The sequence below is a fragment of the Pangasianodon hypophthalmus genome, chromosome 5 (assembly GCF_027358585.1).
Source record: "Pangasianodon hypophthalmus isolate fPanHyp1 chromosome 5, fPanHyp1.pri, whole genome shotgun sequence".
In the NCBI taxonomy this organism is placed as follows: domain Eukaryota; kingdom Metazoa; phylum Chordata; class Actinopteri; order Siluriformes; family Pangasiidae; genus Pangasianodon; species Pangasianodon hypophthalmus.
Genome location: NC_069714.1, coordinates 15,795,689 through 15,813,801, shown reverse-complemented (window position 1 = coordinate 15,813,801; position 18,113 = coordinate 15,795,689). Strand labels below are relative to the sequence as shown.

The following is an 18,113-nucleotide window of genomic DNA, read 5'->3' as shown; positions in this document are numbered from 1 at the left end:
GTGTTTTTTTTTTCCTCCTGAAAGAATTAACCTTGGCACTTACACATGTTACAATATTTTAACATCAGAGAGTGAAATCACCAGAGAAAATTAGATTAATGTCCAGAATATATTATCTTTAACTAATACATTAGTGTAGCATAGCATGATCATTTGACCTGGGGATGTACTACATAATCCACAATCCTAAAGTGTGTTCTACCAATCATGTCTTCACCATGAAAATATTAGCCACTCTAATCACTGCTTTACAACCTGCTCTCTGTCAGGGAGGAGGAAAAGATTGTGCTCAGTGCTGTAAAACACTAAACACAAATCCACTCACATGGAATAGAGTTTGTCCACTCTACATTTTCAGTATTTATATGAAGCTGAAGTCATGCACCTCATTCTGAAAAGTACACAAGTGCTGTCTCTTGAACAGTAACAGGATTGTCTCTCCTCCCAACCTGTGTGGCGACTGATGAGCGCTGTCATGCTGAAGGGATTTGACGGGATGTGATTTATGACGTTTTTTTACAATGCATTGTGGGATTAGTAGTTCATACAATCTTATCGAGTAAAGTTTATTTCCATAGGTTTTATTAAATTTAAATAAATGGCCATGGTCTGTGTCGCAGTTGGTTGAATCTACTGAACGAATAAAACTGTTTGTGGAGGTAATTGAACGGAATATTTACACCAATATAGGCACCTATTCAGGTACACATCTCCCATGATCCTTCGCTCTCCGTCCCAAAACAACAACAACGCCATTTTTAGAGATCCAAGGCACCTGAAGATTCATCGCGTCAGACAGCTCGAGTGCAGGAATTAGGTCATTTCACAGTGACACACAGAGAGAGAGAGAAAGAGAGAGAGGGAGGGAGAGAGAGAGAGAGAGAAAGAGGTGGTAATAAGAAATGAAAACGTTGTTTAAAGTTGTTTAAAGCAGCTTAGCTAACCATAAGCTTCAAATGCGCCACATCTTGCTGGTTCAGATGTTTAGGAGCGCGAGCCCAGGCTTATAGCAACACTGGCTCTTCACTGCTTCAGCAAGACATCTCTACTGACCAAACGGCAATCAGGTAATCAGCTAGCTCAGACATGTGCACTAGGGAAAGGTGAAAATAATGACTGAGCCGCTTGCTGTTTGTGTAGACAACTAAACTTCAGACATTCATCTATCTGCTAGCTGTTACAAAGCCAAGATCAATCTGCATCACCTGCATAATACACTCACACATCAACTCATTTACATGGAGATTATAACAAGTTATTAGTGATACCGTGCTCTTTTGCAGGTGTTTTTTTGTTTGTTTGTTTTCATGTTTTTATTTGTTTGTTTTTGTTTGTTTTTATCTTTGTTTTTTGTTTGTTTGTTTTTGTTTGATGTTTTCAAAATGACATACATCAGTATAAATCAACACCAGGGGCATGCAATAAGAAACAAGCAAAAATATATAAACAAGAAAACAAACAAACAAAACACAATATATAATCAAAATGCAAGATTTTATGCAAAACAAAGAAAGCTTTCTTGATTTCATGAAGTAGTTCATTTTTGCACATAGCATTCCGTATCTGTCAAAAAAGACAAAAAGGTACAAAAATAATCCTTTACCAGTAAAATAATTAAATTACAAGTCAAATGTTCATTTTCCAGTTCTCTTTCATAAAAAGTAAACTTCAAATAATATATTTTCTAAGTACAGTTTGTATTCAATGGGGAATGATCCCAAAATAATACATAATAATGCCAGATATGCTTTGCCCAAGTTTTCGAGTGTGACTTAAGTACCAAAATAAATGCAAGGGGGTCTCTGGATGTGATTTGCACAGTGATGACTTCAGCGTGTTGTTTTATTTGCTGTATTTTTGAAAGTCTTTTTTTTATATATATATATATATATATTCTCATTTTCAAGAATGAAAAGAAGATTAATCAGACACAAAGAGGCCAGCGGCTCGTCCTGTGAGGAGCGGATGGAGGTTTGCAAGAAAGTTAGACGTCCCAGCGAGGACTGTGGAGATGTGGCGTCCTGGGCATGGTTACCGCAGGAGATCCTGCTGCGTGTCTTTCAGTACTTGCCCTTGCTGGATCGAGCCTTTGCCTCTCAGGTGTGCCGTGGCTGGAATGAAGCTTTTCACATGCCTGAGCTCTGGAGATGCTTCGAGTTCGAGCTCAACCAACCTGCAAGCTCCTACTTGAAGGCCACCCATCCTGATCTCATCAAGCAGATCATCAAGAAGCACTCGAATCATTTACAGTATGTCAGTTTTAAGGTGAGGGGGATGTTTGGATGCGTGTTTTATTATGACTGGGTTTTATATGAGTAGGCATATAGGAATAAGGAACAAAGAAATTTCTAGATGTAATGTCTGGTTATCATTTAGGCTTTGCACTGTTTAACCTTGTACTAAATGTGCGTGCAGGTGGACAGCAGTACAGAATCAGCAGAGGCAGCCTGCAACATCCTGTCTCAGCTTGTAAACTGCTCGATAAAGACCCTCGGCCTCATTTCCACAGCACGTCCAAGCTTCATGGAGTTAACAAAGGTAAACATCTGAAGAAACCTCATGGAAGTTTTTTTGACAAAATGACTTGTCTCTGTCTAAATGTGTAATTTTCCTCCTTTAATCTCTCCAGTCCCACTTCATTTCTGCACTGACTGTGGTGTTTGTCAACTCCAAATCTCTGTCGTCACTCAAGATAGACGACACGCCTGTTGATGACCCATCACTCAAGGTCCTGGTGGCCAACAACAGTGACACACTCAAACTGCTAAAAATGAGCAGCTGCCCCCATGTCTCTCCTGCTGGTAGTCTTATTTTCATTTAAATGTCCTTAAAGATTTGAATTGGATGTATGGATGACACTTGTTTATAACTAGAAAACCAAGGTTCTTGCCTGCAGTCATGGGAAAAAGAAAGTACACCGTCTTTCAGTTTTTATCTATCAGGGCTTAAACAACAACTGTGTGGTCCTCACCAACTTCTATAAACAAACAGATAACCTCAGATGACAATAAAAAACACAACAGATTTCAATATGTAGTAATTTTTCCTCAGAAGGTAAACCAACAAGTACACTCTAGAACTTGGCCATTTGGACATATACACTTGGACTTGGCCATTCCAACACCTTGATTTCTTCCTTCTTTAAACATTCAGATGTTGATTTGCTGGTGTGCTTGAGATCATTGTCCTGTTGCATGACCCAATTTCAGCCCAGCTTAAGCTGCTGGACAGATGGCCTCACGTTTGTCTCAAGAATATTCTGGTGTAACGTGGAGTTCATCATTGTCTCGATGACTGAAAGTTTTCCAGGTCACGTGGCTGCAGAACAAACTCAAATCATCACCCCTCCACCACCATGCTTGACAGTTGGTATGAGCTGTTTGTGGTGATTCGCTGTGTTTGGTTTTTGCCGAACATGGCACTATGCATGATGACCAAACATCTCTTCCTTGGTCTCGTCAGTCCAAAGGATATTGTTGATACTGTTGAATGGTGAATTTCAGATTGTTTGGAGATGACCTTATAACCCTTTCCAGATTGACGAGCAGCAACAATTGCCACTCTCTGGACCTGCCTGACCTGCCTTCACGCCCTGCCTCTGGTTGGATTTCTCATCACTTGGAAACCACTCGCTGCTGCTGAGGATGGCTCCACATGGACAGCCTAAAGTTACATGAGATTACTGTAGATGGTACCACTTAGAAACCATGAAGATGGCTTAGGACTACAATTGATATGAACAGTTTTGCTGCGATGGCTTAGGACTACAATTTCTATGATAGCTTTAGGATTCGCAATTCCCACGAACAGTTTTGCACTCAAGTCTCCATCAGTGAACAGTTGACAACTTCAACAAAATAGACTTAATGTGTAAACTATAATGAATTTCCTGGTTACACATTTGCACTTTTTGACCATTTAGTACACACTTATAGAAGGGAATTATTTATAATCACAATATTCATGTCACTCAGATGAGGATGTGTTCCCTTTTGAGTCTGATTCCTCTCAAGGTTTCTTCCTCTTAGTTTTTCTGTCGTATCAGAAGGTCATGGCTGATGTCTTTTCTCCTTGGCATGATGTAGACACACACCTGAGTGCTCCAGCACACCAAACTGCTGCTTTTGTAGAGCTAGTCACATTTCTTGATGATGAACTAACCTTGTGCATCTCATTAATAAGACCTGGCTGCTAATTACTCTCTTAATGATTGCGGATGTAAGAAGGGTTTACTTATTTTCTCCCACGTGGTTTCTGAATGTTGGTTTACTTTTTAGGAAAAAATGACTACATCTAGATCACTCTTGTGTCGTCGTCGTCGTCCCCCCCCCCCCCCGAGGATGTTTGTTTATAGAAGCTAGTGAGGACCACACAGTTGTTATTTTGGCCCTGATAAATAAAACGCTAGAATTGAAGGAGGGTGTACTTTCTTTTTCCCATGACTGTAGGTAATAATATTTCAGCTGTGTTTTATATATATATATATATATGTCATCAAGGAAATCTTACTCATTGCCAAAGAGGTGTCCCACTCCTGCACCTGTCAGCTGTGCCTCATTCGTGATCAGGTTGTGTGAGAGGTTTCTGCAGTACTTCCTATGTGTTGCATAGCCACAGGAAGGAGTTGGGGTTTCCTTTGGAACAGAACAGGAACTTGGGCAGACAACAGTGTGATTCATATGTGTGTCTTGTCTTGAAAAAGTTTGTAGAATCAGATTTGATATGATTAAGTGCATGTAGGCCATATAGTGAATTGTGTAATGCGAAAACACCATTGAAGGAACACACAAATCTTTTTCTGTGGAAAATAGTGATGTAGCCCTGTCCCATACCCAAAGACCAAGGGGATGCAAACCTTTGCTCTCAGTCATTTGTTAGCCTTTTGCTGTAAATTGGTCACAATCAGATTACATCAGTTAGGTTTTCAAAACTCTGCGCCATGTGACTGGATACAAAGAGTTACTCATATGTAACTCTAGCCACTTATATTTCAAATCAGATAGTCAACATAATATTTCATAGTTTTTTTTAGGCTTTTAATTTTCCAAAAGTGGGGTCTAGAAAACACCATGGGAAATTGCTAGAGCCGAATTTGGCAAAAGAACCAAAAAAGACAAAAAAAAAAAAAAAACAGGACTTTGATCAAAATTTTGTTTTTTCTGCCAGTAGTATACTTTGCCAAGAGTCTGATGTGGATCAGAGTAGATAGAGTACTTATCTACTCTAAGTACTTACCTACAGTGTTGTTTTTCTAAGTGGATTAGGTTATAGACATAGAGGTGGGTGTGTCATGTTTCGGTGGAGTTGGAATGAAACATTTTCAGTTTTGGGTGTAAACCAGACTTTAAAATGCTATAACTTTACGTCCGATTGAGATATGTGCAAAAACAGAAACATATTTCAAGCCTGGAGTTTTCAGAATCATGTAAAGTAGAAAATGTCTCAGTTTGACCATGTAAAGGGTTTTTCACAGGCCGACACTCATATAATATGAGGTACTTTAATATTAATTCACCTTTCAAAATGTCAGAGTTTTTTGTAAGAATCGCAGAATGATCCTTTAACTCTGCTTCTCGGCAGGAATCCTGTGTGTTGCAGATCAGTGCCACGGTTTGAGGGAGCTGGCACTGAATTACCACTTGCTGAGTGACGAGCTCCTCCTTGCGCTTTCCTCAGAGAAACATGTGCATCTGGAGCACCTGCGCATCGATGTTGTGAGTGAGAACCCAGGTCAGCAGTTTCACAACATCAAAAAAAGCAGCTGGGATGCCATGGTGCGCCACTCGCCCAAGTTCAACCTCGTCATGTACTTCTTCCTCTATGAGGACGAGTTTGAGCCCTTCTTCCGGGATGAGATTCCTGTCACACACCTCTACTTCGGTCGTTCAGTCAGTAAGGAGGTGCTCGGGCGCGTGGGCATGAACTGCCCTCGCCTTGTGGAGCTGGTGGTGTGTGCTAACGGCTTGCGTCCTCTGGACGAGGAGCTGATTCGCATCGCTGAGCGCTGTACACAGCTGTCGGCCATCGGCCTGGGCGAGTGCGAAGTGTCCTGCAGCGCCTTTGTGGAGTTTGTGAGGATGTGTGGGAGACGCCTCACACAGCTCTCCATCATGGAGGAGGTGCTCATCCCTGACCACAAGTACAGCCTGGATGAAATCCACTGGGAGGTTTCAAGACACCTCGGCCGTGTCTGGTTCCCGGATATGATGCCTACATGGTAAGGCATTTACAAACTTGTTCGAGCGCCAGATTATTATATTCATTACCAGCACATCAAGCCTATTACTTTACCCTGTAAGGCAGTTGGCAGGATACATCAGTGGTGTTTTGGTAGTACTAACAAAAGTGTGTCAGGAGTTTGAGGACACAGTGGTGTAAACACTTTATTAGTATAGTATGGCTTTTTTTTTCTTTTCTGTATACCTATGTCTATATGCTGACAATCATGAAAGAATAAGCTTTTATCTATCTCATCACTGAAGCCACAGCTGTATTATCACAATTGTACAATGCAGTGTGGTTCCTTTATGTAGCTATATATTTCACCTTTTTAGTTTTTTTTTTTTTTTTTTTTTCAAAAAGCTAGGTGCAGGATTTTGCCTTTACAGTTTAATCTAAGTATTGCATATTTTTCCACTCTAATTTGTATAAATGATGGAAACTTGGTATATGTATAGTTATAGAAATGTAGTAGAGTTGTTCTGCTGCCTATAAAAGTGGGGTCATATATATATATATATATATATATATATATATATATATATATATATATATATATATATATATATTTTTTTAATAAAGGAACAGTCAGTAGGTAGCTTCTTTCTAGTAGGAGTGGGTGATATGACAAACATATCATAACAACCCTGTAAGGCATTTCTACAATCCATGATAATGTATTACGATTTTTTTTTTCTGAAGAAACAGTGTTGCAAAAAAAAAAAAAAAAAAAAACTGATGATTATCTATAAACTTTATTTAATTTCTAAATAAAAAAACCCATATTTTTTAAGATATCAATATTACATCGTCATATCGCCCAGCCTTACTTTCTAGTAGGTGATTGAGTGATTATTACTTCAGAGCGTGTATCTTATGTTTCCCTCTATGTGTTTTAAGAAGTGATGTATCAAAAACCTGTTGCTTGCCATTTGCCAAGTGACAGGAAATGGGCTGGTGAATTTTGACTTTGTTATACAGACTGTGAGAAATGTAGCAATTAGCTGAAACGAAACTGGAATTTTTACAATATTATTGTAAGGCACTTTAGATGCACACCAAATTAATTACAGAAACTTACATGCAAGTACAGAAGAAGGTAAGATGCAGGTGGCAATTATTATTATTATTATTATTATTATTATTATTATTATTATTTGCACTTTGTAAATAATTTGGATCTGGCGAGTGCATAATAATCTGTTTAACAAATTAGCATAAACAGGGTGTTATAGATTCATTTAGAAATGCTAGTTGTTGCTTTGCAAAACAGTTCATCCACACATATTTTAGTGCTAAATACTACACTGTTTACAGGCGTTTCTTCCTGATTTCATTGTTTTTATGATGTAAAGCAGAACATTATTCTGACTCTGATTGCTGGTGTATTTAAGCAGTGTTCAAACTGTTTGATATATAAAAGGTACACTTATTTATTCAGGGTTGAAGTGTCACCGATTTTATATTATCATATAAGGTTATTAGAGGTTATTACAGGTGATCAGGTTATTACATTTAACCATTTAATTACAGTGACCATTGTTCTTTATGATGTATGTTAACACTGCCATATGACATTGTCCCATTGAATACATAAATATATAAATAATGCGTACAGTATTTAGGATAGAGCACAAAACACTGACTATCAGCACAGAACTGATAGAATTGATGCTTGGTCTAATAAGGGACTATAAATGAAAAAAGCTTTAGAAGCAGGAAATCACTTGGTTTCTACCACAGCTCAGTGCTACAAAAATAAATTTGGTTCTATTTTTTGTTTGATTTTTTTATTTTATTTTTTTGGTTTTGCTTTTACCCAAGAGAATATGAGAAAAAGTCACTTAGAGTTTTGGTTGAAATGGCTGTTTTGGGTTTATTATGTGTATGTCATAAGCAGTGTCCTGTATCCAATGAGTTATTTAATCAAAACTGTTAAATAAATAGGCTGTGTTGGCTTTGGGAAAACTTTAATTTGTGAGTCTGTGCTTAGTCAAATCCAACATCGTAACCTGCATCACATCATCCATTGTTCAAATAAACTATATAAAATTTCTATTGTGCACTCAATGATTATTTTAAATGTTATACATTTATTGTGGTTATACATACTTTTATTATTATATACATTTATTGTGGTGATACATTACTTTTATTATTATATACATTTATTGTGGTTATACATTCCTTTTTTTAGTGATGTACACAATAAAACATGAGAGGGTGTGCTGTCTTGTTATTTTATAATAATATGACAGGGTGTTGTGAGGCAGCCCAGAAGCCCATGAGGCAGTCCACAGATTATTTTTCAATAATAGCATGTAATGGAAGTGTTTTATACCACAACAATCTGCCAAAGCTTACAAATTTTATTAATTAAAGAACATATAATTAATGACACATCAAACTTTTGTTTGTAGTTACATTTAATGCTTCAAAAATTGTCTGTGACACGTTAGTTTCTGTTATCACTCGTTATAACCACTATAAAAAATTGTTCCCTCACCAACCTCTCTTTTTTTAGTTATTAAACAACAAATATTCAGTTTATGTTACGGAGAAACCATAAAACCTATCTTGCTGAAGACTCCTGAGTTAGAAAATTTAGTCACAATTCTACTTCTTGACTGTTACAAAGCAATGACAGTGGAGACTCCTTCCAAAAACGTTAAATAAACTTCAACACTTTCAGACATTTTAAAAATCTGTTTACATGAAATATTCTCTATACATGGCCCTGTGGAATTTGTTGCAACATAAACAATAACATTAGAATGAGCACATTCATATAAATCTGTGATTTGCCTTGCAGCCAGATCTACTGTCTGAGCTGTGCTTTTATAGAAAATGAATTAACACTTTCTGACTAATCAGAATCGAGCCTTCAACAGCACTGGTATTTACAACAGAACACATGACTTCATTGTTACTCATCTCCAGCAAAGCTTAACATGTGGAAATAATCACTGACTGTAATCAGAAGTAACAAATGACTGTTTCGTGTGCAAAACTGTCATAACTCAGATTTACAGAGGAAAAGAAAAAAAAACTCAAGGCTGCTTTCATCATGGCAGAGGAACTTCTTCATATGTAATTTGGATGTAAGGGGGCTTCATTGGCAAGTGCCAATACTCAAAGTTGTAGAACAAATAGAAAGTCTTCTCCAGCACTACTTTTTTATAGGCTTCCACCAGGCTGAGGATGAACTGAAACATCGACTGGTGAGGCTGAAAAGAATGGTAAAACTTTCTGATGTCTGTGGCCAGAGTTTTCATTGAGGGTTGATCAAAGATGCCATCATCTCCAAGATAAGTAGGCTCACCGCTGAACAAGTAGATTTTGGTGTAGTTTGTCTGAGTTTTGCTTGAGAGCTTGGCTCCTAGTTCTGCCAATTTCCTGTACGTGCGGTGTACAAACTGTGAACAGTCATACGAGTCAAACCATGTGGTTGAGTTGGGTCCTAGGTCTGACCTCACTGTCCACGTCTCATAATAAATCCCCGTCTCGTTGTCCTCTTGAACCCACCGTGCCAGATCATTAAACTGCTCACCTGTGACGGAAAACAGTGACATACTGAGCACAGAATCATAAACTAATATTACTAAAACCATCTGCACACGTGCACAACTTCTTACCAGAAATCTCTCCCACTTTCTCCAGAGTTCCATTCTGTTTCCAGTGCACATCATCTATTCCCTCAAAGAAGCAGGCGGCACCCTGATTGCACCAAAAAGGAGCCATTATGTCCTCCCTGACATGGGGAAAAGTGCAGTTTCCAAGCTGGAAAAGCTCGTACCATTCCATGGTATAGTTTCTTCCTGTCTCAGAGCTGGCAAATCCAATGGCATCATGCATTATATGCTGAAAACAGAAGATGCATTGTTAATGCTATTTATCATAATAAAGCCTATTAGACTTCAACTATGTTATAAACTTACAAATTTCCCCAAAAGATCTCCATATTTGAATTCCCACACGGGAGTTTGAAGTCTAAACACGGAAATGACATCGCTGTCTCTCATGTAGGGGATGCGACCATCCGGGTCTCCAGTCGGGCAAAATGGGTAAAGCGCTTGGCAGTAAGGGTCAGTGGGAGGACGACGGTCGAATCGCCTAGATATTTACCCACCCACATACACATACACACACACACACACACACACACACACACACACACAGAGTCAGGAATTCAATCTAGATCATGGGATCTCAAACTTTTTTTTTGGCAGCCAGGGACTGTAAAATAAAAACTGTAAAATAAATTCAGTTTAAAATACTAGGCTCATTATTTGATTGGTACAATCATTTCCTGCCTATTTATTGGACCCAGGAAGGTTTTTGTTTGTTTGTTTGTTTGTTTTTCTGAACTCTTCACCAGAACACATTACAATCCAGTTGACATTATTTGTAGGCTTCCTTGTTTTGGAGTTATTAATATTTGGATTAAACCCATTCCAATCAAGTGATCAGTTAAACAGGCTGATAACAGGAAAATAACCCAATAACAAATAAAAGAAAATAACTTTAATAATAGTGGCTGTGTTTTACAGATCCCTGGAAACACTCTTCTAGACAGCATATTTTCTGTTCAGCAGAATAGAGGCATGGTGGAGGCCATGGAAAACATACAGTTCACACACATTATAATTCACCTGTTTATAACAACATTGGCAGTGAATGCAGGTTACTACACTGTTCAGCATTAATTAAACTGAGAAAGAGTGGAATAACAGAGAGGGGAAATGCAGAAGTCACATATTAAAGCTTGCAGGCTGAAGTTTATAAATTAAAGGTGAAAGACTGGAGGTGTGTTATCTTACCTGTAAGGAACAGGCCAAACTCTCTTTCCACTACTATTCCGAGAACTGATCAAAACCAGGAAACAGATCAGAATGAGAAAATAAAAACATTTAACAGTCATGTTTGAAGGCTCATGTTAGACTTCACTGTGCAGAAACTTTGTCTTCCGCGGCAGAGGCACTTCCTCATTTCGCCACATGACTGCGGTCACGTGGTTTCTAAATCCAATAACAAGCCTCGTGACACGGCAGCTGTAGAAGTCCTGTGTGTGCTGAGACTCACACTGGCACTGTGTGCTGCTCTCTCTGCACACTGCACAAGCTGAAATAACAGTGTGTACAAGTGATATCTTAACCCTGTCATGCATAGCTCACAGACAGTCAGTTTAAGGCTGTTTATAAGATTCACATAATCACATTCATTCAACATAAATCATTATCCTGATTTCTATCTTTTGCTCTCTAAACTATTTGTTATTATCACTGCAGCATGTCTCTAGTATATGTACAAAATTTCTACATAAAATGTGCCAGAGTTCAATGAACGCTTAGCTTTTTTTTTTACACTCCTAAAAAGAATATTGATATATAGTGTATAAGTTATATTTTCAATCATTGGTCATAAACATTATATATTTTAGACCTGAATGTTAGTTTCTGTTTATAAACACACTGGAAGGAATCCCCTTTTTTACTCATAGGATTCCTACACATAGACAATCCAATAACTTTTTAATAAAAGTAATATTGAAGAAAACGTCAAGACTCATAACATTCATACATCACGCAATTTTAAATAATAATAACAACAACGATTATAATAATAATAATAATAATAATAATAATAATAATAATAATAATAATAATAATAGCCCCTAAAAACTAATTTATGCATGAATAGGATAAGATAAATCCCACCAGTAATTTATAAATATTAAAATAATAGGAATCATATTTCAAAAATCTGCTGTAAAAGACTAACGTACTGCGCATGTCTGTTCTAGGCGAGGGCAACACGCGCGTTGTCATGGTAACGGCAGGCGCAACGGATCGTCGCTCTGTGCAGGTGGCTAGTTTGGTAGCGGATATCAGCGTGTTAACGGAGAATAAACATGTCGGACGCTGGATCTGAGGAATTTGAAGATGAGCAAACATTTCATGGAGTAAGTAGGTCAACTTCCTTGGGGCATTTTCACGGTCAGTTGTGGAGTAAGGTGTCTATTATACCTAATCACCGTGTGTGTGTGTGTGTGTGTGTGTGTGTGTGTGTGTAAGGAGTATGAAGGTGAGCGGAATGAAGCAGGAGAGAGGCATGGTGCAGGGAGAGCAATGCTGCCTAATGGAGACATCTACCAGGGAATGTATGAGCGAGGCAGCAGATGTGGACAGGTATTACACAGAGACTGCTAAAACATGCTGAACCCTGTGTGTGCTGTTTATGAACTGAATCAGATACTACAGTGGCTTAGCACAGGGCTTCCCAAACCTTCTTTTATCAGCTGAACCCCTTCAACATGATGATTTAAAGCCAAAACATGTTACACATTGCATGCCATTTATTAGTTTCTGAAATATATTCATATTTCATATATTCATATAACATCTTTACTATATATATATATATATATATATATATATATATATATATATATATATATGTGTGTGTGTGTGTGTGTGTGTGTGTGTGTGTGTGTGTGTGTTTGTGTGTGTATGTATGCATTTTTGGTATTACAACTTTAACTTGTAAACATCTATATATTTTACAATTTTAATCTGTGACATTGACATGTCTATGACCCCCCTATAATGCCACCACGAACCCCGAACCCTGGTTGGGAAACTTTGGCTTAGCATAAATGAAAGAAGAGACAAGAAAAGATTAGCATGTTTTGCTTAAAAAAAAAAAGACCCAGACAAAAATATAAGTTAACTATAAGTATAAGTAAACTAGTTAACATATAAGTTAATTAGAAGTTAAATTGCTTTATCTTTCCACTGAAAACCTGCCTTCCATCTGTAAAATGTCCAAAACCTTTGATTAAAAAATCCTTTAGGTAATTAGTAATTAAGATTTCTTAAGTCAGATTAAGTTTAATGGTATGGATCAACAGAGTACAACTCATGCAGAGCATCTTCTGTAATGGATTCTGTTAGTATAAACTATTTCTGCTGCTTTATAAATCAAAGACAGTGTTTTGGTGTATGTCAGATTGTCTGAATGGCCCCAAAGTTTAGGACTGTCTTGTTTTGGATTGTTAAATTTACTGACAATGGCAAACGTCCAGAGCTGCCTTTAGTGTTAATGACCTGAAGCAGTGAAGGCACTGTGTATAAATGCAATTTTTAAAAATAAAAAAAAAAAAAGGTTTTTTTTTACAGGCCTGATTATTTTCTGAATTATATGATTCACTGTATATATATATATATATATATATATATATATATACTGTGGATCTATACATATTTAATAATAATTATTTATAGATTATCTAAAAAGTCTTTATGTTCTTTATTTTTGTTTGACTGGATCTAAACTCTGAACCATGCGCTGTCATATAAATGTCACCTGTTTCTGTGTGTGCTTTGTCAGGGAACCTACAGATTTAAGAATGGGGCTCGATACATAGGGGAGTATTACATGAACCTGAAACATGGACAAGGCGTTTTCTATTACCCTGATGGTTCCAAGTACGATGGTGAGAGTTTGCTATACTGTTTTTTAAAGTATGTGGGGAGTTTCAAGGTGAATGTGTGTAACACTAAGTGTCTGTGTGTCTTGCTTTGGGTTAGGCTCATGGGTGGAAGACCAGCGTCAGGGTCACGGGATTTACACATACCCTAATGGAGACAGCTATGATGGGGATTGGCTGCATCATCAAAGGTCTATCATTAACCTTTGATTTCAAACATATTATTAATATCTTATACATATCAAACTATAACATTTCCAGATTTAATTTGCTTGAAGTTTGCCCCTCAGTAGAATTTATTATAAATTACATATTCATTGTAAGTCTATGTATATGTTGGTATTGTCTTATACATACTATATATATATAGGTATTTATCTGCTACCTTTCTTACATTTCCTTCCCTGTCTGTCTCACAGACATGGGCAAGGTGTGTACACATACCATGAAACGGGTTCTAAGTATGCTGGCATGTGGGTTAATGGTAAGATGGAGTCAGTGGGAGAGTTAATCTATCTAATCCACAAATACCAGGGCAACTTTCACAACAATAATGTAAGTTCTGGTCGTTTCCCCTCAACAAACCCTTTACTTAAAGAGCACACACTTGTTTTAGTTTCCTCTTATTTATTAAAGCTTTTTGCAGCCCTCAGGTGCAGGGAAGTATGTGTTTGACGTTGGATGTGAGCAGCATGGGGAGTATCTGCGGGTAGATCAGGTAAAGGCTGTGTGTGTTTCTGGTGTGTTCCAGGAATGAAGGTAGGGCAGTGTGTCTGAAATCTAAAAATGTGAAAGGAAATGAACATATCAAACAATGCTGTAATTCAGATGTAAAGTGTGGTGTGCTGGGTGTGTCAGATTAATGAATAGTGTTACTGATTAAAGTCATTTCCCCCTGCTGAAACTCCAGCCAGTACTAAATGAGAGGACCATTAAGGATGAGAAGACTGTGAAGTTGCATTCCCCCTACCCTCCTCAGGGGGTGCGCTTTATTTCCATTGCAGTCTTTGGAGAAGAGGTTTTGTGGCAGTGGTTTAATGACAGTCTGTTGCTGTGCCTTTCATCTATAGTATAGTTGCACTGTTGCCCTTGTGCATGCCAACAAGGGCTTGTGAACGTAAAAGACCTAACCTCTTGTTGCTAGAAGGTTTGATTGAAGAGAATCTGTAGTCAGTCACTGGAGTTTCATATGTCTTAATATGTCTTACACCTGTAATAAGTACATAGTGTAAGTTTGCATCAGTGCAACTTTTCATCACGTCAGTCTTTGGCCTGCAGGATAAAGGAGACGCAGAAGAGGAGGAACTTGTCACTACCACTGTTCTAAAATGGAAACCCAAAGCTTTGATGTGCTTATCATCTCACATCTCTGATCCACCATGTCTAAAGGATAATGCCTCTTCGGGTATGCCTGTACCGTGTGTCCAAATAGCTGTACTGACTGGACCAGCCAGTGTTTTCTGCCAGTAATTTTACTGTAATCTCATAAATCGTTTTTGTTTGCATTCCTACTTGTATAGTTTATGCTATTCAAATTTTAGTAACATCATATCAGTGAGGTTATGAAGACAATAAATCCTGTTAGTTTAATTCTAGTCTTCTTTGTCTTGTAGGCCAGGGCATGTCTGAGGAGGGAAAGGCTCAGACACCCCTGGAAGAGCAGAACATGGGGCAGAGCCCTGCACCAGAGACCAGTTAATTATGGCAAATGGTATACGGAGTGTGTTATTCCACTTATAACACAGTGATTTTGCCAATGATCACAACATTTCATTTATTAATGAAAGACACCTCTCATTTTTTAACCATATAAAGTTAGTTTTAACTTTCCAGGAGTTAGTAAGTTAGTTCCTGTTAGCACTTATCTTATAATAACACTAAGAAGCTGTTCCATCACCAGTATCTCCTTCTCTCTCTCTCTCTCTCTCTCTCTCTCTTTCTTTCGCTCAGAAGGCACAGCTTGTCATTTTTACTGAGAATCCAGAAAGCACAAACTCTGTCCTCAAGACTGTCCTCTCCTGGGAAACTTTGTGACTGTGACTGTTATAAAACTCTGACTTCCATAAATGTTAAATAAATGTCTCCTAACAAAAAAACCTTCACCACATCAATGCATATGTTTTTCTTTGTTAAACAACACCACATTATTGTTTTTTTTAAAATCTGTTTATTATTAGTTTTAGATTCTGTGGACTGTCCACTGTACAAGTCCCTGTGTATGAGCTGTTACTATAGAAATAATACCATATTAGAACAAGTGCATTAATATGAACCTATCGTTTATGTTACAGCTGGCACTACTGTCTGAGCCATTCTGTTATACAAAAGTAATAAAATAAAAATCTTCTGACCAATCAGAATCGAGAATTTAACCATGCTGTGGTATAATGGTGATATAATACTATTAAAGTCTTTACATTAAATTGGTTATTAATATTATTTGTGGCTATTGCCAAATACTATAGGTCCACATGGGATTCCTTTGGTTCTCTGGTTTCCTCCAACCTCCCAAAAACATGCCAGTAGGCAGATGGTCTGCACGTCTGCACTAAAGGTGAGAATGTGTGTGCTGGGCCCTGATCCACTGTGACCCTGACCAGGAAGTGCGTACTGAAGATGAATGAATGAATCTTGTCAAATGTAGGTCACACACAGGATAACGAAATTAACAAACAAGATTAAAAAATCATTATTCCATTATATTAGATTATAAACCAGCTTCACTCAGTCAACAATGTATGTTCTTAATATGGTCAGCAGAGGGCAGTGTATACTACCTACAACACTATTTTCTTGGCTCAAGAGTTTTGTTTACTCATTTCATATACAAATATATCCAGCAAAGAAGTAACTGCAATATACTTCACAAATAAGTTTCTCAGACGTAGAGGTCCCTCATCAGTAAGCAGAGTGAAGATGAAACCATATTCAAAATTCTTAGATGTTTCAAGAATAATGTTCATTCTGTGGGGTTCCAGTGGCCACGTGTGTACATAAGTTTTCTCCTGACTTTATTCCTACCGTAGCAATAATTAACAATGAATACAATATCATAAATGTTATAGCCATTTATACTGTATAGAAGGTCTTTAAACATATGCTGTATTTTTATTTGGGTAGGAAATTTGCTGAATGGTCTTTATTAAAAAGCAATATATATTCTTTGTCAAGTTGCTGTTTGTATTCCTTGGAAACAGGTGAACAGTGCTACAGGTTTGTATTACAACTGAGTCACTGTGGTTGGAGCTATAGGGGTGTTTTGTATTCAGTTACACCTTTATTTACTTTCAACTTCCTGCTTTACTCTCCACTTTCTGCTTAATCATTTAGTGAATTGTAGCACAGTCTTCAAGACAAACAGCACAAACACTGACATCTGATTTTTTTATCAGTAATTACATTCTGTTGTTCCACATGTTTTATGACAAGATAAGAAATTTAGGTGTAACAATACACAATATCTTGCTTGGTCTGAATCAGTTCTGTCCTTTATTTGTTCCTTCTTGCTTCCTTTAACTACTGTGTCTTTGTTCTAAACCTTTAGTTCTTTTGACCCAAAGTACGTCTGACTCATGCCTTTCTGTGTGTGGGGCAGAAAAGCTTTCATATATCTCCTTATTTGTGTAAATACTGTATACTGTATACAACATGGACTTTTTAAGATGGTCTGAACGTGTTATACTTCAATATTATTTACATTTTGTCAATGGCACTTACACTCATGCCACCAGGTTTATTTCTAATTCTAAAAGCTGGCCACTAAAAGACTTGCTTAAAGATTTATTTTGGGGAATATGGCATACATTTGTCATTTAACTCTATGTGTCTCTCCAGGGATGAAGAAAAGCAGCTTTCTTTCTTGTTGATGTATCCTGGACCATCATTTTAGTTCTCTTTATAAGGGCTGCCAAATGGTTAGAAAGATAGATGTAGCTTCACTGAATCCCTCAGCCTACTGCAACAAAGCAACATATTTCTGAAAGTACATTTTACTCCCAAACAAATCTGACAGAGAAACTTCTCAAGGTCTTTAACCCCTTAAACTCCCAGGACCTGACAGCAGGCTCAGACTTACATTTGTTTTCACTAGTAACTGCATTATTCTACCTTTCCTGCTGGTTTCTTTGTTTTTACTGAAGAAATCCTACTAGTTACTGAAGATATGCTTTAAAAATAATAAGCTGAAATTTATCTCCTTCTCTGAGGGGATATTTATAAGGCATCAGGAATCAATGACAAAAATGACAGTTGTTTCTTCAACATATTGTAGTGGTTTTCTTTTCTTCTTTTAAGATATGTAAAGGTTAAGATGTAAACGTTCTTCTTTATGTAAAGGATCATATCATATATTAAGTTATGATTAGACAACCTCTCAGTCAACCTCTCTCACTGAGGTTAGTGGTGA

General features: G+C 37.4%; 3 protein-coding genes across 4 annotated transcripts; 2 read left to right on the top strand and 1 right to left on the bottom strand.

Annotated features, from left to right (window-relative positions):
* Positions 1-695: 695 nt before the first annotated feature.
* fbxl3a (F-box and leucine-rich repeat protein 3a) lies at positions 696-6,573 on the top strand. Its single transcript, XM_026912611.3, has 5 exons — positions 696-1,067; positions 1,908-2,265; positions 2,416-2,538; positions 2,630-2,801; positions 5,581-6,573. Exons 2-5 carry the CDS (start codon positions 1,909-1,911, stop codon positions 6,219-6,221), a joined length of 1,293 nt encoding a protein of 430 aa, XP_026768412.1. The 5' UTR covers positions 696-1,067; position 1,908; the 3' UTR covers positions 6,222-6,573.
* Positions 6,574-8,128: 1,555 nt separating this feature from the next.
* Positions 8,129-11,225, bottom strand: cln5 (CLN5 intracellular trafficking protein). Its single transcript, XM_026912612.3, has 4 exons — positions 11,040-11,225; positions 10,158-10,332; positions 9,855-10,080; positions 8,129-9,769 (listed from the first exon to the last, which is right to left on the bottom strand). The coding sequence occupies exons 1-4, from the start codon at positions 11,138-11,140 to the stop codon at positions 9,285-9,287; spliced, it is 987 nt and encodes a 328-aa protein (XP_026768413.2). The 5' UTR covers positions 11,141-11,225; the 3' UTR covers positions 8,129-9,284.
* Positions 11,226-12,039: 814 nt separating this feature from the next.
* Positions 12,040-16,039, top strand: rsph1 (radial spoke head component 1). Of its 2 annotated transcripts, XM_026912869.3 has the most exons (9): positions 12,040-12,181; positions 12,294-12,407; positions 13,609-13,714; positions 13,809-13,899; positions 14,128-14,263; positions 14,355-14,426; positions 14,987-15,113; positions 15,322-15,419; positions 15,659-16,036. In XM_026912869.3, the coding sequence occupies exons 1-8, from the start codon at positions 12,131-12,133 to the stop codon at positions 15,405-15,407; spliced, it is 783 nt and encodes a 260-aa protein (XP_026768670.3). In that variant the 5' UTR covers positions 12,040-12,130; the 3' UTR covers positions 15,408-15,419; positions 15,659-16,036. The 2 variants fall into 2 exon arrangements, with proteins under 2 accessions (XP_026768670.3, XP_026768669.3); XM_026912868.3 differs by having other exon boundaries at positions 15,322-16,039.
* The last annotated feature ends 2,074 nt before the right edge of the window (positions 16,040-18,113 follow it).